At 37.3% G+C, this 27,969-nt stretch overlaps 1 protein-coding gene across 1 annotated transcript; it reads left to right on the top strand.

Annotated features, from left to right (window-relative positions):
- The first annotated feature begins 77 nt into the window (after positions 1-77).
- Positions 78-27,969, top strand: LOC118694563 (ATPase family AAA domain-containing protein 2-like). The gene is made up of 21 exons (XM_036395703.1): positions 78-208; positions 9,905-9,997; positions 10,903-11,011; positions 11,192-11,307; positions 12,529-12,703; positions 13,321-13,409; positions 13,755-13,914; positions 15,111-15,201; positions 15,628-15,942; positions 16,545-16,650; positions 17,123-17,303; positions 18,740-18,925; positions 20,153-20,288; positions 20,439-20,635; positions 21,864-22,023; positions 22,422-22,548; positions 22,604-22,716; positions 23,243-23,533; positions 24,216-24,274; positions 26,373-26,501; positions 27,931-27,969. Exons 1-21 carry the CDS (start codon positions 78-80, stop codon positions 27,967-27,969), a joined length of 3,003 nt encoding a protein of 1,000 aa, XP_036251596.1.

The following is a 27,969-nucleotide window of genomic DNA, read 5'->3' as shown; positions in this document are numbered from 1 at the left end:
CTTTATGGGAGAGCCAAAGGCGAAACGTGGGTTTCTTGCATGTGTGATCCCAAGGGCTTCGCTTAGTGCGTCTTCGTATGGGCTCTGGAGAGAGAAGGCTGTGGAAGGGAGGGAGGGAGGAAGGGGGGACATATCAGAGCCTGGAAAAACTGAAAAGTGGGAGCTTCGACTTGGCAACGAAGCCATGGATGGTATATGGAGAGCGACGGTATTAGTTGGAGGGTGTTTATCTGAGAAAGAAACTGTTTGTACGTGTTAAAATGTAAAACCCAGGGAGGAAGAAGGTAGTCTGCAAAGGGCTGAATTCAGGGCAAGTGCTGAAGGGCAGAACAGTTTTCCTCTCAGATGTGGTGGAGGGTGAAGTGATGTTCTGGTAGGTCTGGTGAAAGGCTTTAATTTGAGCTTTATTTCAGTCCGGGGTGGAGCAGGGTGGTATCAGAGAGCAGGAGATATCAGCTGATGGGCCTTTAACTCCTTTGACTCCTGTGCTCACACTAAATTGCACCCACAGCAATCTTGCTATGGCATTAATACATTGAGGTCAAAGAGACGAGAAGACACATAATTTAACTTAAAAGAATCTTCTATTTGGACAGCTGTATTAATAGAGTGCAAGACTTAGGTTTGCACTTTGGAAGAGATTGTGACAACTTCTTAATGCTGATAATGTCAGGAATGCAAATTCTTGGTGTTTGACGCAAACCAGGTGGACATAAAAAATGAGATTATTATGCATTAATGTTTAATTGAGTAGACGTTTTATAAGTTTTGTAGTAAAAACTGACAGGAAGGTGGATCAAATTACCTGATAAACAACAGCAGGACCAGTTTGATGAGTGTAAGCTCTGCTCAGTACTAGCAAAATCATCTTTGTTATCATCTCTGTGTTCAACACAAATCCAAAACACAGCTCCTCACCAAGCCACTGTGAAGAAAATTAACTCTGGCCCAGCCAAAACCAGCACAACACCCAGCCCTGAGTGTCCTTGAGGAGTCCCTAATATGTGGACAAATGGATTTCAGGTACTATTCCAGGCCGATCTCTTCCCCTTGACAGTAGAGGGAGCCTGAAGTACTTTAGAAAATATGCCTATCTTGTAGGTATTTTGAGGTCAGATGACTCTTGTGCTGGGTGAGCTTGCAGCAGCATGAGAAAAGATACTCTAGTGTGGCAGAAAACATGTTTTTATTCTTATGAATGAGGTGGAAAACCACAGTTGTTCAGTTTAATTCCTAAACCAGTTTTTTCTTTCTCTTGCAGGTGTTTCTACCAGTTCTGTCTGTGATGGTGGCAATGTTTTTCTTCCCAGATATAGCTCCTGTAGTCTCGTCTCCAAACCTGCAACATGTTTACACTTTCCTCTTTATGCTGGGAAGTCTTACTGTTTATCTGCCTTTTATACATATTAAATTGCACTTTGCATTTCTTGATAAAATTACAAGCTGCTTAGAGCTCCTGCTAGAAATTTCTCCTGCTGATGGATCTGCTTAGGGCAGATGTGAATAGTGTTTAATCCCAGTATAACTAAGAGCCAACAGAGGATTTTGTTTAACTTAGAGTATAAAAGGTACAAGTTACATGTCATATACAGGTGTGCATGCATGTGTGCATATGTATATATAGATATAAATGAATGTACATGTATTGCATACCTATATACATGTATAAATATATATTTATAAAAGTATAGGCATTAGCATAGGGAGTTAGTATGTATATATTTTTGTCCCTGTGGATACATTAATGTATATGCATAGCAATTTAATAAGTGCAAGGAGTCTCACCTAAACTTGCACAATCTGTAAAATGCTCTCTCTTGCTCCTGAAGACAGTTAAAATAAGAAATAAGACTAAATTACAACACAAATAACTACCACTATTATCATGTAATAAATGAGTAAATACATACTTAACAGCATAATTATGTAAATATAGTTTGGTCTCTCAATCAATCTTGATTATTCTTGGTTTGTAGTTGCTCATTTATTAGAACTTCCAGTTTAAAAGGCTTTGGTCTTCTCTTAATTTGCTAATTTTTTTTCCTTGAATTTATTTTTAATAAGAATCTTTAAGGTACATCATAAAATTGACAGATCTATTTTAATCCCCCAAAACCTGTACATTTTAGCATGTTAGCTATTTTAGAACAACACATACAAATTCATGATGAAATCTTACACTTTATTCTTCAATTTCTTTTTGGTTACCTTATTCTTTATTTGTTTTAGGTGTTATTGGGAAGTAGGAGGCCCCTTTCCCCCCATTTTTATTTTGTTTATGAAAGCCAATTAAATTATTTTTTCTTTTGATAAATGGTCCATATTAACTCCATACAGTATTTAATCTTAAAAGCAAAGAACCATTGCACAAGAAACATCACATACTTAGGTGATTAATATATTAATATATGCTGTTGTTTTTATAACTGCAATGGAATTACATGTGTAAGTAGTTTTTCAAATTTGTCAACAAAAGCTCAACAATTCAACCAGTAGATGGCCCCAGCCTAACATCTCCTTTGCATAGTGGTGCTCTGGTTTGCTGGATGGGTGGGAAAAGTTCTTGCTAGAATACTCAATGCACCGATGTATGTAAAAATAGGGATCAGAATGATGGATAAAGACTTTATTCATAGCTGCCCAAATGATAGGGTACCCTTCTATGAAGCTGGGAACCAACTGAATGGTAAACTGAACATTTAAGGAGATTTGACTTAACACAAATGAAAAGAAGTGCATGAAGAAAGTGCCTTTTCTCACAGGTGGTAATGCACACAGAATGAAAATTTGAATTAAAATTTAGAACATTTAGAATGCTGTAGGGAGTAAAGTCTGTGCAAGTGAGAAGCTGAGCTGGAGATTGGATCCTGCTGAAAGCAAGACAAGAATCAATCTCTAATTTCGTTCAATATTGCTATTGGAAAAAAATTTCTCTTGCTATTTAAATTTAAAAAATCACAATGAAGTTTTCCAGCAGTAATATTTTAAGAATTGAATTCTACTGAGTAATAAAAGGAAGGAAGGATTTTACTGTGACCAAAGCACCAACCAGGGATTTATAAATGCAGGTAGTGCCTGGGAATGCCACAGATTTTCAACTAATATTTATAAAATAATTTATTTAAACCCATATTTTAATATAGAAATAAAAGTGAAATTTATAGGGAACAAAAAGTGTATGTGACAATAATATTGTGTAGACCAGATGGTTAGAAAAAGCAAGTATCAGGGGAAGTTGCTCAATTGGATGTGTAATTTCTTATATCTTGTTTATACACTAATTCCATGAACTTTTGAATATCTAGTGGATACATTTGTCAGGGTATGTTTGGGTAATTGGAACATGTATCTATCTGGTAAAGATACAAACTTTGAATTTAGAGATTTAGCAGTTTCAACATATGAGGGAACGAGAAAGTCCCAATAAAATGTAATATGAAATAAAGTGCATTCCTGTATCCATTCATGCCATGTTTTAGATGGAAACAAAGGAAGTATAGCCAGAATTACTGACTTTGGATGCCTTGGGCCTGGTATTTCATAGAAATTCATAACTATAGACTGCCTATAGTCCTCTAGAATCAAGTTCCAGAATACTAAAAGGAAAGAAGGATGAGTTCTCTCAGTCAGTTTGGTTTAGATGAAGAGCAGGTATCCTAAAGCTTTACTTCTGACTGTGGATAGCTGCAATTCCTGTATGATCTAAGGTCTATGAAATGTTAACAACATTTGAGATCTTAAGATTGTTAACAACAATGAGATCTTAAGATTCCACAACCCAAGCTGGGAGGATGTAAAATAGAGTATGGAAAATGAGGAAAACAGAATATGACAATTTTTTTAAGTTATGATTTAAATTATTCCAGTATGGTCTTGGATTTTATAGAGAGAGAGAAGTTTGAATGTCTCTGGGCAGTATGCAAACTCCTTAATCTGACAACTGTTCTGCAAGTGTTACCTTATTCACTATATCAAATTACTCTTCTACAGCAAATGAGGGATTGGCTACCTCACATTTAGCATCTTCTTCAACACAAATTGTTCACTTATTGCCAGATCTAAGTGATATGAGGATCTTCTGAAAAAATCCCTCTCATTAGATGACCTGAAAATGTATTCATACAGCTGAGATGAATTAACATTATAAAAGCAATCTCAGATGTTTCTGATCTCCTGGATGAGTCACTGATGTTCTCTCAATGTGACCTTTATTTTGCATGAGTTTTTTTTTGAATGTGAAATCACAAAGAAGCAAACACAGAATTAAATTTATAATGATTTCTTATTGTTGCTGGATCATTCCAGATTTTCAAACACTAGTTGTGAAGAACAGAATTCAATATTTTAACTAATATTAATGACTGTAGGCTAGGGAAATTCAATATTTTAATATTGCAGCTTGTTTCAGTGGCACTGGTGGGTCTCAGCTGCTTTCCTTCTTGAACATGCCTCAGAAAATACTATATAGAAATGTGACTGTTCTAGTTCTAGAATACATCAGACATTAATTTAAATTTTTAATTCATTTTTTACCTGTGACTTAATAATTCTTTTAATTCATACTTGTGTATTTTATAAGTTCAACCACACAACAAATAAAGATAAAATGTGGATTTTTTTTTCAATATTGTACTGGCCCAGTTTGACATGTAACCTCCCTAACTTTGGTTTTTTTTGTTTCCTATCACAATATTTGTGTGTATGTCTGCATTACCTTTCTTTTTTCCTTTATGTCCTTAAAGCCACAGCTTAAATAAAGAAATTATCATCAGTCCTATTTTTAAAAATCACTTGTAGTTATCCATCATGCTAACTCCATGTGTGTTGACTGCTTTACCAAACAAAAACCACAGAACAGAAGAAAAAAAATCCTTTGAAAAATAATGGAACATTTAATATTAAACTAATCAATAAATAATTAAAAGCGAATAGCACAATTAATGCAAATTCATTTGTGTTTATGGAAAGTAATCTGTATTGGGTCTGGCTGAGATAGAGTTCATTTTCCCAGAGCAGCCCTCACAGTGCTGTGCTCTGTGTTGGTAGCTGGAAAGTACTGATAACACACCTGGGCTTTGGCTACTGCTGAGCTGCACAAACTTCAGCTTTTCTTTCTTTGCTTTGGTAAATGGCCTTATCTCAAGCTACTAGTTGTTCCCCATCTTATTTTCTCTGTCCTGTCACCCAGGGCTTGGTGGCTTGGTGGGCACCTGGCTTCAACCCAAGGTCAATTCTATTATATATAGAATATAATTCTATCAAACCATCTTTACATTATATTTTCTGTAATACTGGGTGCTTAAAGGATGAAAAAATTGGGATTAGAGGATTTAGAGGTCCGTTGAATCTGTAGACTTTGACAAAGTTTTACACCACTATAAATCAGTTTATTTTGTTTTGCAATCCTAGAATGAAGTAAGCTGGGTTTTTTTCATCATGCAGAGCTACTAAAATGAGCCCTACTAGCAAGCCTTTGTGCTGTGCATACTATTGGCTAGGGACTTTCTTTTGATGGCAGAAGAAGATGTTTTTATTCCTGGCAGCAAGTGGTAAATGCATGCATCAGTTGGGCTGAGACCTCCCTACATGCCACTATGTATACGGTAAATCTTTTTTGTGAGGGTGGCAAGGTTGTCCAGAGAACCTGTGTGGAAGTGTTAAGGCCAGGCTGAATGGGGCTGGGAGCAACCTGGCCTAGTGGGAGGTGTCCCTGTCCTTGTTGAACTAGATGGTCACTAAAGGTCCCTTCTTACCCAGGCCCTTCTATGATTCTGTGATTGCCAAGTGTTGGGCATCAGGTGCCAGCCACAGTAAAATCCCACCAGGGACTTGGGGGTTGGGCATGATCAAGCTTGGAACTTTGGGGCGGCACTGCCAAGCAACCTGACAAACATTCCATAAACGTTCCACTGCACTTGGTCAGGTAGTGTCTCCTGCTTGTGGCTTCTCTTAAGGTTTACTATTCACAGACTGTGCACACACAGGAGGATGTATTTGTCAGGTGCTTTATGTGTAAAGATTTTGGACACAGTCGATGGTTAAATTGGCCACCAGTGCCTTCCTTTTGGGATTGCCAGTTGTAGAGAGATCTTTGCACCAGAGCATCTTTTATATGTGGGCTGGTCTCTTGTGAACTGAAATGACCACTTCATGCCTAGACTTTCAGTAGATGTTACCTTGCCCTCTAAATTTATCTTCTTGGCACCAGAATTGGCTTCATGTTTAATTAACTTTTCTTTCATGCTTGCAAATAGTGTCTTGTTAAGAAATGGCAGAAAGTTGGATACAGGCAAAGTGAAGCAGTCCTACATTTCTGCTTGTGTGTCTGTGACTTAATTCTCTTTACCCAAATTGAAGCCCAAATTGACATTGTTTTCTGAAAGGTTTTCAAAGTATATCAGCAGGGACATATTATTTTTTCCAGTGTGTATATTCATGGAAAATCAGCTTGAGACCTTAATTCCAGTAAAAGAAGACTAAGCAACCTGTTGTCTGAGGATGGCTGTGAACTAAAATTTACTTAATGCTATCATGCTGAGCAACTTAAGTGCTGTGAAAAACTGCCATAATTTCTTTTTGTTATCTTTGTATGATCTTCAGAATTCTTTTTTTTCCTTCTAAATTATATTCTTTTGTACTGTGTTCAGCAAGGGGGAAAATTAACTGAAAACAATTTACGTTTGCAAATGCTCTCTATAAAAAACGGAACATTTTACCTATTTTTTAAGTAGTGTTGAAAAACTTGGTGAAGTGTTGATGACTCTTGCTTTGTGCACACTATATTAAAATATTGTGCTAACTACTTGTGTTGTTTTCAGTGGGGTTTTTTTTGTGCTCACCTGTCTTTGCTCTTACATGTCAACTCTGTATCTTAGTACTGCAGAGGAAATCTTGCAAAAAAAAAGGGATGATGTGGAAAAGACACCTAGATAGCAAAGAAAGGGAGACTATGGGTATTCCACTACACAAAAGCAGATACCAAAATAATTTACTATTTTTCTATATGAATGGCATTTCATGTAAAGGAATTGCTTACTTTAATTTTAATTTAGCCAAAAACTTTTTCCAAAGCTTAGTGTAATCTAAACTAATATTTTATTCATGTTCTCTAATTATAATTTAATATTTTACAGTCATGCCACAGCTACGTTCTAAGGTGGAGGAAATACCTTCTTCAGAAGACAAGAAAGAGTAGTGATATGCTGAAACATATAATATACTATGCTTGCTGAATTGCCTTATAATTTTGAATGGATAAATAAAACCCCCAGCTTTTTACAAATAGCTGTCTCAGGGCTTGGGGTTTCATTCAAATCTTACTAAAAAGTGAATTTCCTGGTACCTGCTTTATCTGTATTTGTTCTTGTGCCAGTTTGTTCTTGCCTGCAAGCTCAAGTCGTCCCCTGTCCCAAGCAGAACTCATGTTAAAATTATAGACACTGATCAATATTACTTCCTTGTCTTGGTTTTGCTCTGTAAAATCAAAGTAGTCCACTGTCTGCTTGAATGCCAGGAACTTTGTTTTGTAAATATATCCATAGCCTGATTTCATAGTTAGTTTTGGTCAGATATGAATTCCTTTGCAGTTTGTTTCAACCAGAATTTACCATAGTACTTTCTAAATCATCTCTCAAATGCCAGTATATTTTTTTTTTCTGCTAAGAATTGCTTTGTCCTGAGTTTTACCACACTCTTGGATAATTAACCTGTGACTTATTGATACAGCCAGTTTTGTGTCTGGCCAAGTGTTTAAGTTTCACATCTACTAAACCCTATTTTAGAGTAGAAATCCTTGTTATTAATCCTGGGTTCCTGAGTGATGTTCCTATTCCCTCTTGCTGTGTGTTAATTTAATCTTGTGCACGTATAGAGTGCCTTGAAATTGATACTATAAAGGCATCAGATATGCTCACAGGTTTTCTGCATGTTTGTGTAATTTTTCCTGTTTCTTTTAATTAGGAAAGTCTACATATGGAAACAACTGGTAAAGAAACAACTGACAATCCAGGTAGCATTGTAAGCTACTTCTGTTCTAAATTTCCTTGACTATACCCTAGCCAAAAGCTTTTTCTTAAGCAATTGAGAGGGGCTGAATTACTGAGATTTTTTCATCTATTAAAAAATCTGTGTTGCTCTTGACATTACAAGCCATAGCCACAGATTCTAGGGCTGTACTGGTAAAGAGCTCATAGGTATTCAGACAAAAAAAGTCTCAGTGTTTTTCCAAAACAAGTGCATGATAAAAGGCTGTGGACAGGAGGGAGTACCTGTAGTGTAGGGCATTTTGAATATATCATTATTTGCAACAGTACTTAAAGAGTTTAATGTTGTGTTCAGTAATTTCATCATAAGGAAGTGAAGCAAGAAGAAAAAAGCTTTGCTTTGTTGAGTGCTATCAAGATACATTGGAAAGTAGGTTTTAGGCACAGTTTTTCTGAAGAGCTAATTTCTTGCATGGAAGCAAGATTTTTTAAATGGAAATACATTCACACACTCAACTTTAAATTTCTTACCTTCATTCTGCCAGTACCTTTTCTAAAATGTCTGTATCCTGTGTACATGCTATTCATTTTTACTTTTTGGGGATCTTTATTGTTTTCCAGTAAAAAATATGACCTATCTAGCCTTGAAAGAATAGTAAATAAAGAGACTTTATATTCTTACTCAAGTTCTCATTAAAAATCAGGTGTGTGTTTTTTCACTTCTATTGTGCATTGATTAACCCCTGCCTGCCTTGAAACTTCCTCTGAACTTAGAGATGGGTGATACACATCCTGTTTTCTGCCTCTTTGACTATCCTGCTTTATCTTAAACTTGATTGTGACATTATTCTAAATTCTTTGCTTTCAACAGCACCTAGAAAATGTGACACAGATTCTTCAGTCCAATCTTCATCTGTTTCAGAGAGAGATTCATGCAAAGGGAACAAAAGGTGATAGTTTTTCTGTCTCAATAGTGCTGTCACGTGACTAAATAATGCTTTCAAGGGGTTTTGGACTGGTGGCAAATAAGATAATTATTATTACTGTGGTAGTCTAACAGCATAAAGAAAACAAACACTGACAGTGGCAGTAAAAAGATCTGATGTCTTTTTACTAGACATCAGATCTTATTTGAAAATGCAGTATTTATGGTCCAATGACCATAAAGTGATGTCCAATGACATAAGGTGATGATGAGGGTTGTGGCTGAGATTGTGTATTTGAAATTAATTTGTTGTGTAAATGAAGCAGAATCTCCCTCTGAAAACCTTAGACTATTTAATCTTGAGACATGAAAGTTACTTTCTTAAAACCAAAGACAATTTAGTTAGAGGGAGAGCCTGCATGGAAGTTTTAATGGATTATTTTTAAATCAGTCAAACACTGATTCTGATGTCTCTTTGGAATCAGTTCATGTTTCTGTATGAAACTATCCTTAAACCAGAAAAATATTAAATGAAAATCCAATTTATGAATTGCAGTAGTAATGACAAAGGGGTGTCAGATCATGCAAACAGAGCACAGAGAGTGCCTTCCCTTTGGAACACTTTGTTTAGTATCATTGAAAGCAGACAATTATGGAAGGAAGGGGTTTTGAAGTCAAGTTTTTAAATAAGTTTAAAATGTTGATGTTTCACAGAGTGGCTACATAATGCTAAGTGAAACTCTATTTGTGTGTCTGAGATAAAAGGAGTAACTTGATTAAAAATTTCTTTGCACACTAGTGATACATTTTACCTTCCTAATAAAAATCAAATATTGCTGTCACAAGGAAAATGACATAATGTACTTTGAAATCAGATAAAATTTCCAATGATCTGAAAACTTTGTCTATTTCAAAGTAAACTCTGAGATATTATTCACTTAAATTTTGGTATTACTTTGAGTGCATTTTAATATTTTACTTGTTTGAATGTTTGCAGACAGAGATATGGAGTCCTCAGCAGTGATTCCTTTTCCTCTTCTGATGATGATGAGGATTTTGAAATACAGAAGAAGAAGAGAAATTTAAGGAGGTTAATGAAGTTAGCGAATAGGGGAGGGAGGATTGCATATGGACTTTGCATATGCCTAACTATGAAGTGTTGCCATCTTCCTCTTGTACCTTTTCAAAATTGTCATACCTGTTGGTATTGACAACTGTAATTGGAGTCTCTTAAACTGGATTTTTAGGATTGACTTTTAATAAGAAATTTGATTTCCGGGTGGGAATGGGAGGAAATGTAGAGATAAACACTTTGATGTATTTTCTTGATGTAAAACTTCATTGCTTCTGTGTTTTGCTGTTGTTTTTTCAAAGCAAAAACCACTATAAGAGAAAATAGGGGAAATAGATTTTGTTACTTAACAAATGTTCTAGGAATATTAATTTAATAACAGTCTAGCAGATGAGTTTTCAGCCTGACGTCTTTCAGATATGTATCTTCTGGCATACACATTCCAAAGTCCTCAGGAAAGCCCAGGAGTTGTGGGCAGCCTTTATAATGTTAACACCCACTGCAATAAGTGTTCTCCTGGGCTGTAACTTTTTGAAGGTAAAAGCTAAAACTATTTGAAAGATGTCAGTGTGTTTGGAAAGGGGAGGAATTCTTCCATCATAATAATCGAGGTCAGTCCATGGTCTCCACATATGGAATAATTGTTCTAAGCTTGAATTCCTATATGTGCTGTGTTAACTGGCTTGGATATTCATAAGTGGTATTGTTAAAATAATTACCTCAGTTTGATGTCCGGAGTGACCATTTTCCTTTATCTACTCATAGCCATTAAATGTAAAACACTGGAATGAGTATTTACCTATTTAGGAAGTTCTTGCTGATTTATAAGGCCTTCTGCATTCACTTGCTGTCATTAGAAAATAAAAAATCTTCTGTCTGCATTGTAAGTTAGAAAGCACCTTTTTTTCCTCAATTCAAATCAGATCTCTTCTGGTCAGCTTTCAGAAGTGTGCCTCAAGTGGAGTTGACAAGGATACCATGAAAACTGGAGGAAGTCTGGCTGACATGGAGCAAATGCAAATAGATGGTTCAGTAAGTATTTTTGATTCATTGAGGCAGTGAGACATTTGCAGTATTTATGAAAGCTTCCAGTAATGGGCCATCTATAACTCCCTTGAGTTTTCTCTCAAGCAATCCAGCTTCTCATGGAACCTTATCAAGGCTGCAGCTTTCTTTATCATATAAAATGTGTTCTGTTGACTTCATCTTCAGGTGCAGTTTGATGGCGTGGGTGGTCTTTCTGACCACATTTCATCTTTAAAAGAGATGGTCATTTTTCCATTGCTTTATCCTGAAATCTTTGAGAGATTGAAAATTGAACCTCCAAGGTAACAGACACTGTTTAAAACTCTTAAGTTCTAATTTACCTATTTTCAGGAGAATTCAACTGGGGCATCAATTCGTTTCATGCTTCTAAATTCTCAGCAGTTGATTTTTTTTCAACAGTAGTAAAACGTAATTAAAAAAAAATTGGTAGAATCCAATATATATGTTGGCCCAAAGATTTACTGCATGGTGATGCCATCCTTTCAAAGTGTCTTGCCTTTCAAAGGCAGAATTGGGGATTTTTTCTTTATAGCTCTAAATGGAAGTAGACTTGATTTGTTTGTAAGCAGGAAGTACTTTCTACTCGAAGTCAAATGTTTGTTTAGTGAAAGTCCACTTGTCTCTGCCACCAACTCTTTTTTTTTCAAATTCTCAAGTATCACTTTTGCAACTGACTGGATATGCAACTAGAAACTTGTAGTGTTTGTTGTACTTGAGCTAAAATAGGAATCTGTCTTCTTTTTACGGAGCTAAGTGGCTTCTGTGTTACAAAAAAAGACCAGTGCTTTAATTGTTAGCTTTATATATTCTTGGTCAACAAAACTCAGTCACGGCATATTGAACTAGGACCTAAAATTCTTTGCTTTCAGTAACTTTAAAAGTATTTCAAAATAAAAAGAAAAATATTTCTGTGCTTTGCTTCTTCATTAATTGAAATTCTTTTTTGAAGCAGTAGTGCTTTTCTAGTTGATGTAAATGCAGAAATGCAGAATATCCTTCCAGCTTTAAACTTTTTCCTTTATCACCAGCAAAGGGAAGCCAATTCCAGTAACTCAAAGCTTTTTAAAGGGGAATCAAATGTTTTACTGTAAAACCTTGACTTATTTGAAAAAAAAATGGAGTGCATCATTGAAAAATGAACTGACGATTCCTAAGTTAGCCTAATCCCAGATTCTGCATTGGAAGTTTGTTCTTGTTTGGTTCCAGCCACTCCTGCTGGATTGCCAGAAGTTTTGAGAGTGCTCTTTTAGGATGCTGCAAGCTTTGATAAAAGTTTTGTATTTTCTCGTTGTCCTCTTTACTGATTTTTTTTGCTGCTTTGGAGAATTGTGCAGGAACATTTTTGACTTTTTTTATACTTCAGCTATTACTGCTATCTTCTCCATGAGGTGTTTTGTTTAGGAGAGCAGAATTGTGTGTTTTAAGGATGGGGTTTGTAATAGGTGCTTTTCCATGATGTTTTATTCTTATGTGACTTTTTAAATTTTTTTTTTTAATTGCAGAGGCTGTCTATTCTATGGTCCACCAGGGACAGGAAAGACACTGCTTGCTCGTGCACTTGCTAATGAATGCAGTCAAGGTGACATGAGAGTGACTTTTTTTATGAGAAAAGGTGCTGAGTGTCTGAGTAAATGGATAGGAGAATCTGAACGACAGCTTCGTACATTGTTTGAGGAGGTAAGGTTGAAATTTGGCATGTGTTCTGTCTGAGTTGGAAATAAATTTCTATGATCTACATGTTTTGTCAGCTCCTTTCACTGAAATGGGATTGCGACTGTTTCCTTTTTCAGTGAAGTTTTAGGGGTTGAAATCTTCAGATGTATTGGGAAAGGTTAGTAAAGGAAATACGAAAATCCTGCAAAGCACCACCACTACATCCCCCTCTTCCCCAAAACAACAAATGCAACAACCTCCCAAAAAGTCACAAAAATGTTTCAAGAAGTAACATGTCGTGGCTTAAGATCAGAGGGAAAGGGATGCAGGCTGAAAGCAGGGTCATTTAAAGTGATAACAGAGGGTGCTTCCAGAGCCTGTAACTTAACTAAGTCCTGTCTCTGTTCTTGTGGTTGCCAGGTAGATGTAAAAACTACTGGTGTGGTTTGTTTCTTGTCACCCAGTCTCCTTGAGTTGATATAGGCTGCTGTCTTCTGTTACTCATGCCACTTTACTCTGTTAGCTCAGTTAACAGAGTCTGAATAATTTAGTTGCCTTTCCAACCATGATGTTTTTCATGCATTTGCTCTTTCAAATAGGGCTGTTTTCCTGATCTCAATATTCCTGTGTTTTCATTGTAGGCCTACCAGATGCGACCTTCAATTATTTTCTTTGACGAGATTGATGCTCTGGCTCCTGTACGGTCCAATAAACAAGACCAAATTCATAGGTAGGACATGTTTTGTATCTACATAGAAGCTGCTTGATCTTTGTGAAAAAAAGATGGCAACTTATTTAACTTCAAGTGACACATTCATTTTTCCTGAAAATTAGTAATTCCATGCAAATGAATCTCAGAGATTTTTAAACAGTAATTGAAAACAGTTTGCTGAGCTTGATATCAGCAAAAGGTCTGTGTTGCCTTCCCTGTATTTTACTATGACTTAAAATGAGTCTTTTGCTAAACAGCATCTCATCAGTAAAACTTGTACTTTTGAGTGATCATTGGACAAGGTTATGTGTAACTGAAGAAAATTTACTAAGCTGGTGAATGAAAACCATATTTTTCTGTTAGCTCTATTGTGGGGACACTTCTGGCACTTATGGATGGCTTAGCCAGCAGAGGAGAGATTGTGGTGATAGGAGCCACCAACAGACTGGATTCTATAGATCCTGCTTTGCGAAGACCAGGGCGCTTTGAACGAGAATTCCGCTTCACTTTGCCAAACAAAGAGGTCAGAACTTCAAATCAACCTTGTGCTTCTGTGGCAAAGTCCATCTTCATAACAAATCCCTGTAATAAGGCAGCATTGTGCAGCAGTGCAAGTCTCCATCTGTAGTGTACAGTTTGAACAAAGCTATAGGGAGACAAAAAGGGATATTGGAGAAATTGCATTGTAGTGTACAGGGCAGACCTGGTGCTGAATATATATGATTAGGGTGATTTCAACAAGTAGTTGATTCTCTACTTAGTTTTGGTTTCTCTGTGACTGGTGAAGAAAATGGGATGCTGATAGTAACTGAAATGTTTAAGAAAGAATGGGTATATTAATTAGTTTTAAACTACCCCTCTAGCATCTCGAAATTAAAAGAAAGGGTGAGAGAAGGCCTCCTTGGTAGCAAAAACTTTGATCAAGGCTGATGCTAAAGCAAATTAAATATGTTGTGATCTTACTGGAAGATATTGACAGGGACTTGGACAAAGATGTGAAGGATACTGCACAGGTGCAGGGCTTGGGAAGCTTCTAGTTCAATGGCAATAGTTAAGCAATATAAAAATGGGTAAAATAAAAATATTGAAAGGTGGGAGATAGCATGCAAAACTGGAGACCTCTTTTTGTATTTTCTCACTGGCTATCTCTGATATTTCTTATCACTTCTTGGAAAAAGGACAAATAAGCTTATTGGATTGAAAGCTAGTGAAATGCACAAATATTTTTCTCCAGTTTTCATCTGCTCTCAGGAAGAGGAGATGAGGTGCCATTAAAAAGATCTAATACATGATTCTCTACTGTGATAGACTTCTAAAAAACTGCCATAATTAATCTGTGTGCTAAAAGTTTCATGAAGTTTTACTTAATTTGAGAGAATTTTCTTTGATGAAAATACCTCTGTTTGCAGATAAGGATTTTACAATGATTTTTTCTTCAGAATCGTTAGGTCTCACACTTGGAAAATTCACTTTTATGGTACATGTAAATGCCTTTTACTTAACTGCAGCCCCCAGCAAGAGTTTAATGGAACAAGTTCAGAATTATTAAATTTCCTGCTTGAAGAAGCAGACAGTGTATTAATAATTGACCTTTAAAATACTAAAAGGTTTAGCAGATAAGAAAAGCATTTGTATTGGTATAAGGGATCTTGTGGGTTTGTGCTGTCATTGCTCTTTTAAGAGAAAACTTAGGGCAAACTGAAATGCACCTGTTTCCAGGCAAGAAAAGAAATTTTCAAAATTCACACACGAGACTGGAAGCCGAAGCCATCGGACCACTTACTTGAAGAGCTGGCTGAAGAATGTGTTGGTGAGCTTGAAAACTGTGGGTTGCCACATGTGACCTGAGTCCTAGGGAACCTGAGCTTGTAGCAGGCAGCTCTTGTACCGAGAGCTCTTGTACCTTGTGGCAGAGAGAGGCAGTGAGGAGGCACTTGGCATGGGAACAAATTTAGACACTCCTTTCAATTTTCTTTTTGTCTCTCAGAACATTGAATGGGTTTGTGACATCTTTCCCAGGAACAAAGTTTTGAGGAGCAGGCTTCTGCCTAAGTGCAGGATATTAGGCTGTGAGGCATGCAACAGAACTTTTCTGCGGTGCAGTAACTCTTTAAATTGTCTCTTAGCCTGGTAATTTTTGGCTGCATACAAAGTCTTTTGCCCTTTAGAAGTACTGGCCTTGAATTCTGTTTTGTCTGAGATTGACATAACATTTGATTCCTGTTTTGTTTATTAGGATACTGTGGTGCTGATATTAAAGCCTTATGTGCTGAAACTGGTCTCTGTGCTTTGCGGCATCGCTATCCTCAGCTGTACGAAAGCAGACAGAGACTGCAGATAAACATGGATTCAATTAAAATAAAAGCAAATGATTTTTCCATGGCCATGCAGAAGACTGTTCCAGCTTCATGGAGGGCTGTGCCTTCCCCTGGGCAAGCACTATCAGCTATTTCAAAGCCACTGTTAGAAGACACACTGGAAAGGATTTTACAAACCTTGCAGAGAGTATTTCCCCATGCTGAGCTTGCACTAAAGAAGGACCAACAGCAAGGTAGAACATCTACATCCACTTGTTTTAAAATCTGCCAGAGCAAAAGCTTGTGATCTGTGCAATCAATGTACACAAATGTACTCAGCTGTACTAGCAGCACAATTTTATAATTTGTGTGTGCCCAGTGCTGGGTGGGACCTGTGAGTGACATGCAAAAGCAGTCGAGAGCTACACATTCTCTGCTGGAGGACCCTGTTTCTAACAGGAGCTAACATCACATTTACTGCCTGCAGAGAGGAATCTAAGCTTTAAATTATTAGCACCTCTTTTCAAATAAATGCTTAAAGCAGGAGAAATGTTTTTCAAGTGTCTGGGAGATACATAAGTTGTTCCTAACCATCTTTATTCTAAGGAGAAAAACTCACAAGTTTTTGTCAACAGAGAGATAATACCTGATGCAAATCATGGGACATAGGACAGCTTTGTAGAGACTTGTGCATTCTCCTTTGATTTGTGGTAGAATGAACTCTTCAGGAAATAGCATTCAAATGATGAAATACAAGAGAAGTGTTTTCCAGCACTGATTTTGAAGGTGTATTAATGCAAGACAAAGATGGACTATGCAGGAAACAACCTTCTCTTCTCTTTAAATCCTATTTTAGGAAATTATGTGATTGATAGTGATGAGGAATCACCATCAATCTCTGAAGAGAAGCAGACTCATAAAACGTGTGATCACAAGAAGGCAGAATTCCTCGCTTTCAGCAGGTATGCTTGTCCCTGTTATGGCTCTGTTTTTAAGACAGCTGAGTGTGTAAGCTGTTTGGTGTGAGGGATGCTAGATGAAGGAGCTGAGAGTGTGTGTGGAGCGATCAATATTTGCCCGACATAAGTGTGAAGGTTCAGCTGGTTACTCCTGTTCTGAGTACTTTGCCCTGACCCATCAAACTGAACTGTTGTGTGGGTATTTGGCTGGACAGTCTCACTCTGGAATTTAAGAGCTATTACTTAACCCAGCCAAAAGAGTAGCAGATGTGCTGGGGAATGACAGGATTTCTAGCAGAGGCAGAGTACCAGTTTGTGAGAAAGTAGGCCTTGATAGGTTTCCTGTTCATGGACCAGCTTATTATTTTGTGGAACAGGGAGAGTATTTCCAAACAAGGTGCATAGGAAAAAACTTTATTGTCTGTTTTCCTATTCATCAGTCATTTTTAAACTTGTTTTCTACTTATTGCTGTAGAAATCCTCGTGACCAACCAACGTCTTACAGGCCACGCTTGTTACTAATTGAAGAGCCAGGATCTGGGCAAGCTTCTGATTTGGCAGCTGCAGTAATGCATTCCCTGGAAAAGTTTCCAATTTATACACTAGATACACCGACTTTGTTTGCTAGCACATTACCAGATGAAACATGTGTACAGGTAGCTTTTTTTCTTGTTAGTCTCATAGGATTAGTGTATAAACTAGTGAAGTAAGCAAAAAACATTGTCAATATAAGTGGCCTGATTTAAATGTGCTGTTTTGTTTACTTTTGTCTGAAAATCCACTTTTCTACTGGAATGACACCACATAAGGATTTTTTACATAGCCATGTTATCCATTTGAAATGTAACAGGGGGAATATTACTAGCAGCTCAGGAAGATGGGAATTGCTGCTAATAAACCCTTCTCTGTGGCAAGAAATCCTGCTGGTCTCATGTGGGATTTAGAGAGTTGTTTTTGTTGCTTCTTAAGAGTCTGTGCTACCAGTAGATGGCTCTGCATCGATAGCATGTCAATGCACAATCTGTAACCTCTTTTTTAATTATGTCTGTAGGGCAGCCAAGGTTTTGAGGCAAATAATTTTTTTGTTTGTTTGAGGTTTTTTTACATATGCAGCTTTTAATGCTGCAGTATATGCAGCAAAAGTGTTGAAATTCGTGGAATACTTAGATTTGTATGGTGTGGAGTTTTCATTAACTAGGAAAAGGAAATGTAAGCTATTTAGTGCTGTTTTGCTTTTTTACTTTTGGACAGTAAATCCACTTTGTTTTGTGGCATTGCTGTATTAAAATATTTTTATGTCTAGAAGCAGCATTTCAGAGCTGTACAAGTTAGGACAGACACATTATGTGACTGGATACTTATTTGTGACATAGAAGGACCAAGTCTTTTTCAGATTGTTAATCTGAAACGGTGCATGGAGGAGTTTGTTGTGTGAAAGGACTGTTCCACTTCCCTCATGCAGTCAATGCATGTTGTCTTCTGTGATTGAGGTGCCATCTGTAGGCAGTGGTTTGTGTTTTTCCAAAGCCCACATTTGGTAATGAGAGGCAGTGAGTGATTTAGCTCTTCAGACAGTCTAAGGAGTGGTCACCTCTTATAAAATATGCTTGAAGTTATGAATTATAGCCAGGCATCTTGTGCTGTGTTAGCCCTCACCTTTTCACATAGGCCTTTGTTTGTTCAGCCTGTGCTCCAGTCCAAATTGGGTGTGTGTCCCTTCTGAACTGAAAATGGTGTAGCTGCAGTTGCGTAGTGATTTCTCCAGGCAAGTACATCTTGCCAAAGGGTTAGCTTTGGGGTTTTTTTCAGGCACACCACTACATTGGCTGAGTTCTTAGGCTCTTCTGAGTTATTCTATACCTAAGTAGTTTTGAAATCAGCCTGAGATTGAGGTCTGTTTCTGTCTGCATAAAAATGCCCATATTGGAGTCAAAGTGCAAATTTTACCTGATTATTAAGGAGTCATTTATCAATTTGTCTTTACGTCTTGTGTTTATACTTCTTATTTATAAGGTAGTTTGACTGATATGTAGTTATTTAGTAGTCTGTTGTACGTGATGGAGTTTTATCCAAAAAACTTTCATTTTACTAGTTGATGCGAGAAGCTCAGAGATCAGCACCGAGTATCATATATGTCCCACAAATCCCTTCATGGTGGGACACTATTGGAACTACACTGAGATCTGTTTTTACAACACTACTGCAGAACATCCCAAGGTTTACTCCAGTTTTATTCCTTGCAACATCTAATGTACAACTGAGAGATCTCCCAGAAGAGGTATTTCAGTCAATACTTTTCTTCCTTTGTTACTCAATTTCTTATTAATTTATAACTCCCTGAAGCATTAGAGTTATATGCCACCCTTAAGCAAATTTGTAGTTGTTACTCAAGCATCCAAACCCAGTCCCTTAAAAACTTGCTTAGACAAAACAGTGCTGAAAGCATTTGCCTAGTATTTTCTGAGTAAAAATTGACTTTGATCCAGCTTTTTCTCCCTTCTCACATACTCAAGATTATTAGACGGATGTATGGACTTGCTTCCAACAATGGTTTTGGTGGCTTCAAGTTGGTTAGTTGTGTCCTTAGTGAAGAGTGTGGTGCTTGAAAAGTAGCTAGGAAAGAAAGACTGTTTTTCTGAAAACATTTTTACTGAAAAGTCAGATGAATTTTTTCTGAAAAAATACAGAGGTCGCACTGTTATTGATGGAATGTAATTTCAAATGTAAGTTATTAAAAAAAATAATTACTTCCTTCATCTAGGTGAGAAATTGACACATTAGAAAGCTAAGTTTCAGTTTCTGTTTAAGCAACTTGGAAATCAATTTTTAGGTGTATTCTTTAACAAAATTCCTCAAGAAGACATGCTAAGCCTTGTAGACATGTGAGACTGCCCATTAAAGGAAGGTGTTCAAAATGTGAATGTGTTGCTCGGATTATTTTGTTTCAGTAACAGACATTTTCATACTGTTAATAAGTTCTTCTAAAATAAGGATTGAAATCCCTTCCGTAACTTTTGGTAGTAGAAATAGAAAAATGGAATACAACTTGGAAGTATTCAAATTGAGACACTTCATTTAAATTAATTAAAAATAAAATCAGAGAAAGCCCAAACACCTTACCAAAAAGCCAGCACTTGTCCTCTGAGCCTTGCCATTTTCCCTCTGTAGCTGCCATAAAGATTCAAGTCAAAGGACAGCAAGGCACATAAATGGAAAATAAGCAGCCTTTGGGATGGTGAATCCCCAGTCACCCCTTTCTCAGTTGTTTATCATTCAGTTTCTTCATGTAGCTTAAAATCTAGAATGTGATCCTTAGAGAAGGCACTTTAAATTGCCATGCTGTAAAAACCTAGTGTTGTAAGGCCACAAAGATAACTGTTAATTTATAGTCTTGTCCAGATAAGTATTCAGTTTAATTCAGAGAGGTACTCATCTTTTTGGAACAGAATATAAGAAGTTTGCATGGCCTTGTATAACTGAAGTATATTTTCTCTTCATGCCTTAGATAAAAGCATTGTTTAATAATGAATATGAAGAAGTTTTCAGAATCCCACGTCCTACCTGTGCTGAGAGAAGACGTTTTTTTGAGGACTTAGTTATGAAGCAAGCTGCTCAACCTCCTGCATTAAAAACCAACAGAAGTGAGGAGGATGTTCTACCTACAAAACTTTGCTAACTCTAGATTAACAGTTAATAAAGTATTTGCTTGGGTCATAATTTCCTATCAATCATTTTTCATGTGCTTATATATGAGTACCATCAATTAACTACAACTTTCTGATTCAATTAAGCTTGCCAGCCTTTAGAAGTGCTGCCTGTAGCACCACCACCTAAACCTCGAAAGCTGACAGAGGAAGAAATAAGACAGTTGGAAGAGCAGGAAGAGGATACGTTGCGTGAACTCAGGATTTACTTAAGAGATGTGGCTCAAAGACTTGTCATTGACAAACGTTTCAAAGTATTTACAAAGCCCATTGTTTCAGAGGAGGTTAGTATTGACTTATAATACCATTATAACTGTGTGTATTCATAATTCCTCTGTGTTTATGTTTCTTGGTGTTCTTGTGCTCTTTCTAGGAAGGTTTATCTTTCATGTTAGGACCGTACTATTCTGATTTTCCAAGAAGAAAGAAGTGAATTTTGCTTTTGCTTGACTCCTTGAGATTCTCAAATGTTTATTATTTGAGTATTCATTGAAAGCCCTATATTCTTTCTAAAAGGTCTTTAAAACTTTAGAATATTTCAGTTAGAGGGGATCTACAAGGATGTCTAGTCCAAGTGCCAGTTACACCAAATGCCGACACAATTTGCCCAAGGAAATTGGGGATACCTATGTATCCCAAGGTTTGAATACATAGGTATGTTACAGCACTAAAAAGCAGAGGGATCACTTTATAAAAAGTACCTCAAGGGTTGCTTTAATAAAGTCTAAAGCTCTTTGATTAAATAGTTTCTGAGAGAACAGGAGTAGAAGCAGCAGTTTGTCAAATAAATTTTCAGATACTATTCCAGTTTCATCTGGGGCTTTTCTCGGTACATAATCAGCCGTAAGGGCTGCATGTTTTTTCTTGCTCCCATACACTTCCCATTGAATTTATTGAATAAGTCTCTGCCAGAGGCATGTACTTCAAAGTCAGTTGCAGTTTTAAGATAGCTGTGCATTTCAGCAAAGTCCCATTCCCCTAAGCATCCACTCACTTGTCATTTTCTTTCCTTGTAGTTTCCAAGGTGCGAATAACCTATAAACATATAGATCATCTAAAGCAGTCATTAGGCTCCTTTTAAGCTCCGAGTAAAGAAATTGACATTTCTGAGTCCAGTTATCTCATTCTAGAGTAGATGCATAGGACAGATGCTTCAAAGGTGCAAATTCTGCTTTTTTTTTCTTGCTGCCAACAACAAAGAGAATCTCAGGTGACATTACTGAGAAAGATTTCTCTGCTGAGATTTTCTGAAAGGAAGTGAAATGCATCCTGCCAGTTCCCCTCTCTGCTCCACATATGCTTCTGACCACCCTGCTTCTTTTTTCCCTCTCTCCTGGTCTGTCTCTTCAAAGACACCTGAAATACCTTTTCCATTTTCAAGAAGCTGGTTATTTTCTGCATCTTTGAGGGCACTAGAAATATTTGGGGCTTTTATGAAGTCCTTTATTTGACTTCATGAAAGTCCTTAATTTTTGTAGCTTAAATCTCTGAGCATACATATTTAATTTGTAGGCACCCAATAACAAGGACACCATTAAACAGCCCATGGACCTCTTGACAGTTCTCTCCAAGATTGACATGCACCAATACTTAACTGCAAGAGATTTTCTAAAGGACATTGATCTAATCTGTAGCAATGCTTTAGAGTACAAACCAAATAAAGGGCCTGCAGGTATGGGTGTATTTTTTATCCCTAATTTGGAAAAATTTCAGATGTATAAATTGATAGATTTTGTCTGTCGGAAATTTAGTAATCCCACAATGGATATAGTATCAAATAATTTTAAAGAACCCCGTTAGACAATTTTAAACAACCCCAGAGAGCATTTCTTCCCAGGTTGTAAATGTTTTAGTGTTAGATATATTGTTTGGGTATGGAATAGTGATAGATGTGTTCATTGGTAGCAAGTACTTTTTCTTAAATAGTAACTTTTCTGGTTTTATGCTGAAAGTCTGAGATAACCTTTCAGAACCTGCATATATAAAAATAAAAAAAATCATTCTAATTAACCAAAATAAAGAGTTTCATTGACTGGTGGAAAATGCTCAGTTCTGGCTGTAAAATTTCAGATCATCTTCTGAGGCACAAAGCTTGTACTTTGAGTGATACTGCATATTCCATAGTGAGGAATGAAATGGATGAAGGTTTTGAGCAACGCTGCCAAAAAATTAAAGAATCTCGTAAGGAAAGAGGTACGTTTTTTGATGGTACACTCAGGATTTTAGAGACTTGTCTCATGCTTTGTAACCAGCCACACAAGACCCAATTTTTTGCTCTGCGGGTGTAAGAGAGAAAACCCAAAGTGTAATGAGAAATGGAAGATGACCACAGCACCTATGGACACCAGTACCTCCTGCTCTAATGGCAAGTTGCATTTCATTCAGACTTTCTCGGAGAAGGTGCTAAAGTCACTGCTACCTTCTCTGTTCCTGTGGCCTAAAAGCAGGTTCCTGTGATGCTTGGTTCTTCATGACAGAGGCATTGAATTTTTCATTATGTTGCTTAAAATTGTGGGGTAAATCCTGAGGTCATTCATTCAGTATGGTTCTGAAATTGAATGCACTGGCTGCATGACATTGTAAGAGCCTGGCCTTGATGTCCCAACTGACATTTAATGGCACTTATAACTTGAAGTTCAAAACATTGTCTGTGTCTGTTTTGAATATTCAGCTAGTTTTCAGTTACATGAAATTGTTTTTCCCTATCCTGCTTATAATATATCTAATAGAGAACTGATCTCATTAACTTGCAACCTTTTCTCTAGACACATGTAGGGAGATGGTACTGAAGCTCCTGTGGTTATTTTCCTTGCAAGATACTGCTGCTGTGTTTTGAAGAAAGAACTGCTTTGGGAATGTTTTGGATTACTTTCTTTGGTATTTCTTTGTAGAGAAGTCAAAAAGAAAATGCAAAATGAAGGAAGACTCTTCAAGTATCTCCGTAAAGAGGGAGAATGTTCAGTTTGTATCCTCCCAGGACAGTCCTATGGAAGAACATGAAAATGTACTTCAAGGACAACAGAAAAATGTGACAGAAAATGAAAGTGAGAGAGTGACCCTTGTGGCTAAATCCCCTGCTGGAGAAAAGAGTGTCATGTTTCCTGAATGTTCAGACCTAAGAGAGGAGAGTGAAATGCCAGATTGCCAAATAGCCAGAACTGTTGAAGATGCAGGTTCAAGTGGTAAGTGAAAGGTCAAACAGGTAATTTAGCTCCTTTTTGTTCTTGAGGAGGGTTTTATTAGGTTTTAGCATTCTTGAATGTCATTCTGTTACTTCTTTTGTGTCTCAAATCAACACACAGTGTTCCTTGCATAATGATGTTACTCCTGTAGTTATGTTGGCTACAGCCATGGTCTTTTACAGTGGCTGTTTTTTTTTTTGATTCTATAGTTTGTTTTTCAAATGATACTGAATTGTACAGGTATTTCCCAGAAATAAGCAGCCAAACTGTACTGCTGTACTTAAAACAGTGTGGACCTGGAGAACCCTGTGGAATAGAAGAATTATGTCTTACTGTTTGAAATGTAAGATGTGTAGATGTGTTTCCTAACCTAAATACTACTTTTTTAGACTGTTTTTTTCAACTTCAGGTTTACTGTTCAGTGCTGTAGTGGCAGTATGAATATTTTTTCTTACTTTTACCCTGCCTTTTTTCTCTAGTGCTTTTTTTCATGTCTGAGTTCCTAATTTTTATGGAGCACCACTAGAAAGATAGAAGTCAAACATTTCTCTGTAAAAAAAATGGATAACAATTCTGTCTCTGTTATTGCAGAGGGCTAGTCTTTTCCAGGTACAGGATACTTCACTGATACTGTATTACAGATAAAGAGAAATGTTGATTTCAAAAATGTGTGTAATTCCAGATTCACAAGTACATCATACAACTTGTGTGGGACATTCTCAACTGGATGAGCAACTGCAAGTATGTGGTGGGGAAGTAAGGAAATTTCACACACAGGGAATGTCTGTGGATTATTCTGAACTCAGAGTAAGTCTAATTTCAATTTTGTTGATACTGAAGTAGGATGTTTTCTTGCTACCTGTATGGTTGTCAATCAAGTCACTTGTTCACCAATGCCAATTCAAACAATTCACGAGAGGGATCTATAGCTTGTGAAATAATTCAGCCTGTAATGACTGTTGTTTCCAGAGGTGGTGTTGATGGCTGCTTTTGGTTTTGGTGAACTGAATTTTAGGAGACTGTTCTCCTCCTAATTTTCAATGTAAAAGTGTTTGTTAAGTTTGAAGTTAGCTCACTGTCAACCTGCTACTGCTGTTGGTTAGCAGTTTTTATGATGGACTGGGGAGATGTGTATTTTGGTTTGCTGTTCACATGCTTTCATTAATTTGGACCTGGAAAAGGACCTTGATTTTAGCAGTGGTGACTTTAAACCTGAAATTAGAAGGTTGACCAAAAGACCATCCTGGATAAAATACTAATATCTGCATTTCTCAAATGCTTTCAAAATTCAGTGTTAGAATTTTGCATGCATACAGTTACACATTTTTTCTAGTCCCCTGTAGGATAGAAGTTGTTATCCTAAGGTGTAGTCAGGGAAAGGATCAAACATGGGCCTAGCTGCAGAGGGGAAAAAGAGGTTCCTTTGCATGAACTGGAGAGGGTTGAAGAATGACCTGCCCTTCAGGGGATATAGCCAGAAGAAAAATTCAGGAAATTACTAGGTTGAATTTCTGGAGGTCAGTCAAAGTAGAAGAAGCTGCTGCTTACTGCCATGATGAGAAAGGGAGTATTACTAGGTTGTTTCCCTTGTGAGGGTAGAAAGTCCCCTTTGGTAAAAGAGGTCACCAGCATAATTTCTATCACACTTTTAAGTGCTGATCTGAACTGTAGAGGTTAAATTAACTTTCCAAGATGGCTTCCAAAGGAAGCAGATTTCAGGGGTTTGTGTTGTTCATGGCTGCTTGTATATTAAAAAAGCTACATGGTTTTCTTCTAGAATCAGGATGCTAATGGCATGTAATCTGAAATTATTGCCTACTGACTGGAGAAGTGGTAGAGTAGAGCCCTTACTGATGTTTCTGCTCATATGTGTTTCAGCTGTGAGGAGAGGGCTACAGCCATGAAACACATCTTTTAGAAGACTTGTTTCCTTAACATGGGTGTCATTGGAACTCACTGCTTATAGCAGAGAGCCCCTCCAAAATGGATCTGCTTGGTTTTGTACGGGGTTTTTGTTTAGTTGATTTTATTTATTTTCTTGGGGGTTTCTTTTGTATGTGTGTTCACTTATTTGCTTGATATTAGGTGTAGAACTCAAATCTTGTGATTGGTGATGTAAGGGAGGCTGAGTCTGAAGGCAAGCAGGTGTGAGGCTGTAATATTTTTATTTGGTGTGGCTGCACTCTTCAGCTACATCTGTACAGCCTCTCTCAACACACAGCTACTGAACAGCCCCAGCAGTGCTGCTGCTAGTTTGTTAGTGTTGCTTTCCCCAGATTACCACATTCAGGTCTTTGGTAACACAAGGGACTGTGTGAGAGATTGGTAATTTCCTACAGACTGCTCTGCTAGTTCATCCACTCTTGAGTTGAAGGGTAGGAGCTGACTGATGTTAGTCACAGTACAGATTCAGCTAATGGGTAGAGGTGAGCACCTAAGGATGCTTCCGTTTCCATCTGGTACAGCCCTGTCTGGGAGATCTGTAGGCTTATTTCTAAAAACACATTTTCTAGGGCCCTGTATTGCATTTCTAATGAAATGCAACTATGACTTCCCTGAGGCAGCTCCTCAGTGACAAAGTGGATCGTGTCATTCCCCACTGTTCTAGAAGCAGTTGAATCACAGTTATGATCACTGATGTCATATAGTGATGAGTAAGAAAATCCTGTCTGAAATGTAAGCTTTTTCTCTGATGTGTGGAATATTAATTTGCTTCCTCCAGTTAAATCTTTTGAGATACTCAATCAGTTTTATGAAGTGCCACTTCTATTTAACAATATAAGAAAGTAGGATGTATCTTGTGCTATTCTGAATTGCAGTTTCTATTTTTTTGCTTCAGCAAGTGCTGGATTTGGTCATTGTGGCAACAGAGAATGTCAGTATATCTCGCATGGAAAGACTGTATGCTCTTCTTAGCCAGTGCATTTACCGACATAGGGAAGACGATGACAAAACTGCGTTAGTGAAGGTGAATTTTTTGTCTTGGAGCCCTTTGTGTCACATGCTATTATACATGTGTGTATTTGTATGGGTGCACTGTGAACATCATGCTTATTTGGCATTACTCTGTACAGCTTGGTTGCCTGTCTCTCAAGGCTTTAATTTCAGTCTGGAAAACATTTCTCCATATAGTAAAACCTTTGTTGTATGTAGCATAATTTTTGGCAGTTTCAGCAGGAAAAGGCTTGAAGGCAATGGGTCCACCCACTCAGGGCTCTCAAACCATTTAACCTCAGTCTGTCAATAGTCTTCTCCAGAAGCCTTTCAGGGGTGGGAGGTTGTGAAAGGAGGGTGCATTTCTCAGTGTGTCACTTCCTCTTTCCCCTCTTGCAGACAGGCACATGTGGTAATGCTTGTATAGTAGTCATTCCATTCTTGAAAAGAAGTATAACGCATAACAAGAACTTGAGATTTTTCTAGTCTCACCACATTTTATTTTTAGCTAGCATGGCCCAAGCATCTTTAATTTGACAAATGGGGAGTTTTCTGCCTATGATAGTTTGCTAATGAGTCAAATTTTCTAATCTTTGCCTCTAAGAGAGGATTTCTGAGTTGTCAGAACTAGGCAGAAATCTTCCACAGGAACCCATGGTCCCAGTTGGGCATTCCCAGTATTCAGTTCATTAAGATAGGTTGGATATTCAATCTTCAGCTTCAAGGCCCTTGAATTCATTTGTCTTTCAGATACTTGTGCCTGAGAATAGATAAAATTTGTTATGCCTCTCAGTCTGCCTTAAAAAATTGAGCAAGCCAGCAAGCCTGTTCTCTTTGGCCCTAGTCATCTCAATCTCTTCTTCCACAGCTGATGCAGAGTTAGAATAGACTCTGTTCTGATTGTGCAGGCCAGTCCTGAAAAATGCACCCACCCTTCTCTCATAATGATGTGGTTTGGTGTGAATAGGGACCTGTTTATGTTATTTCAGTGCTTTTGAACTTTTGTGATTGGACTTGATTTTTTTGTTTGTTTTCCACTTCTACCTTAACCAAAAAATACCTCCTCTTCAGAGTGCCTGCATGACTTGATCAGGAGAAACCTTTGCTGTATATGAAGAGAGATTTTAACAAGTACTTAATCAGAGTGCAGAAAAGAACAGTTCCAGCTTCTAGTTGTGGCACTTTGGGAACTGCTTCTTTTCTCATTTTTGAAACCATCATTGAGAAAGATCCATAGTCCCATAATACAGATTCCTCCAGTCTCTCTAGCCTACTCTGTATTTTGGGTCTAAGGATTTGTTTGACGCTAACGGGTCTAGAAAGATGTTAGCACATGTATTGGCTAAACATTACTAATAATTGTAATTATCAACAGACTCTTGATTCTTTTGATGAAGAAGCAAACAAGGTTCTCTTGCTTTCATTCACACTGTGACTCCTAATTTGTCTTTTTTTCTTGTTAGGCAATGAAGAAAGAAATTGCGATGTTAAGTTATCTGTGA

The sequence above is a fragment of the Molothrus ater genome, chromosome 1, assembly GCF_012460135.2.
Source record: "Molothrus ater isolate BHLD 08-10-18 breed brown headed cowbird chromosome 1, BPBGC_Mater_1.1, whole genome shotgun sequence".
NCBI classification, from domain to species: domain Eukaryota; kingdom Metazoa; phylum Chordata; class Aves; order Passeriformes; family Icteridae; genus Molothrus; species Molothrus ater.
Note: the sequence above shows the minus strand (reverse complement) of the source record. Positions and strands in the feature narration are given on the sequence as shown.

Bases quoted from the DNA above. Each gene is read 5' to 3' on its own strand.
- LOC118694563 (XM_036395703.1), top strand. From the start codon at position 78: ATGGGCTCTGGAGAGAGAAGGCTGTGGAAGGGAGGGAGGGAGGAAGGG. The intron at 15,943-16,544 runs GTAGAACATCTA...ATCCTATTTTAG, and splicing joins AAAGAAGGACCAACAGCAAG to GAAATTATGTGATTGATAGT. The intron at 22,024-22,421 runs GTATGGGTGTAT...GTAAAATTTCAG, and splicing joins ACCAAATAAAGGGCCTGCAG to ATCATCTTCTGAGGCACAAA.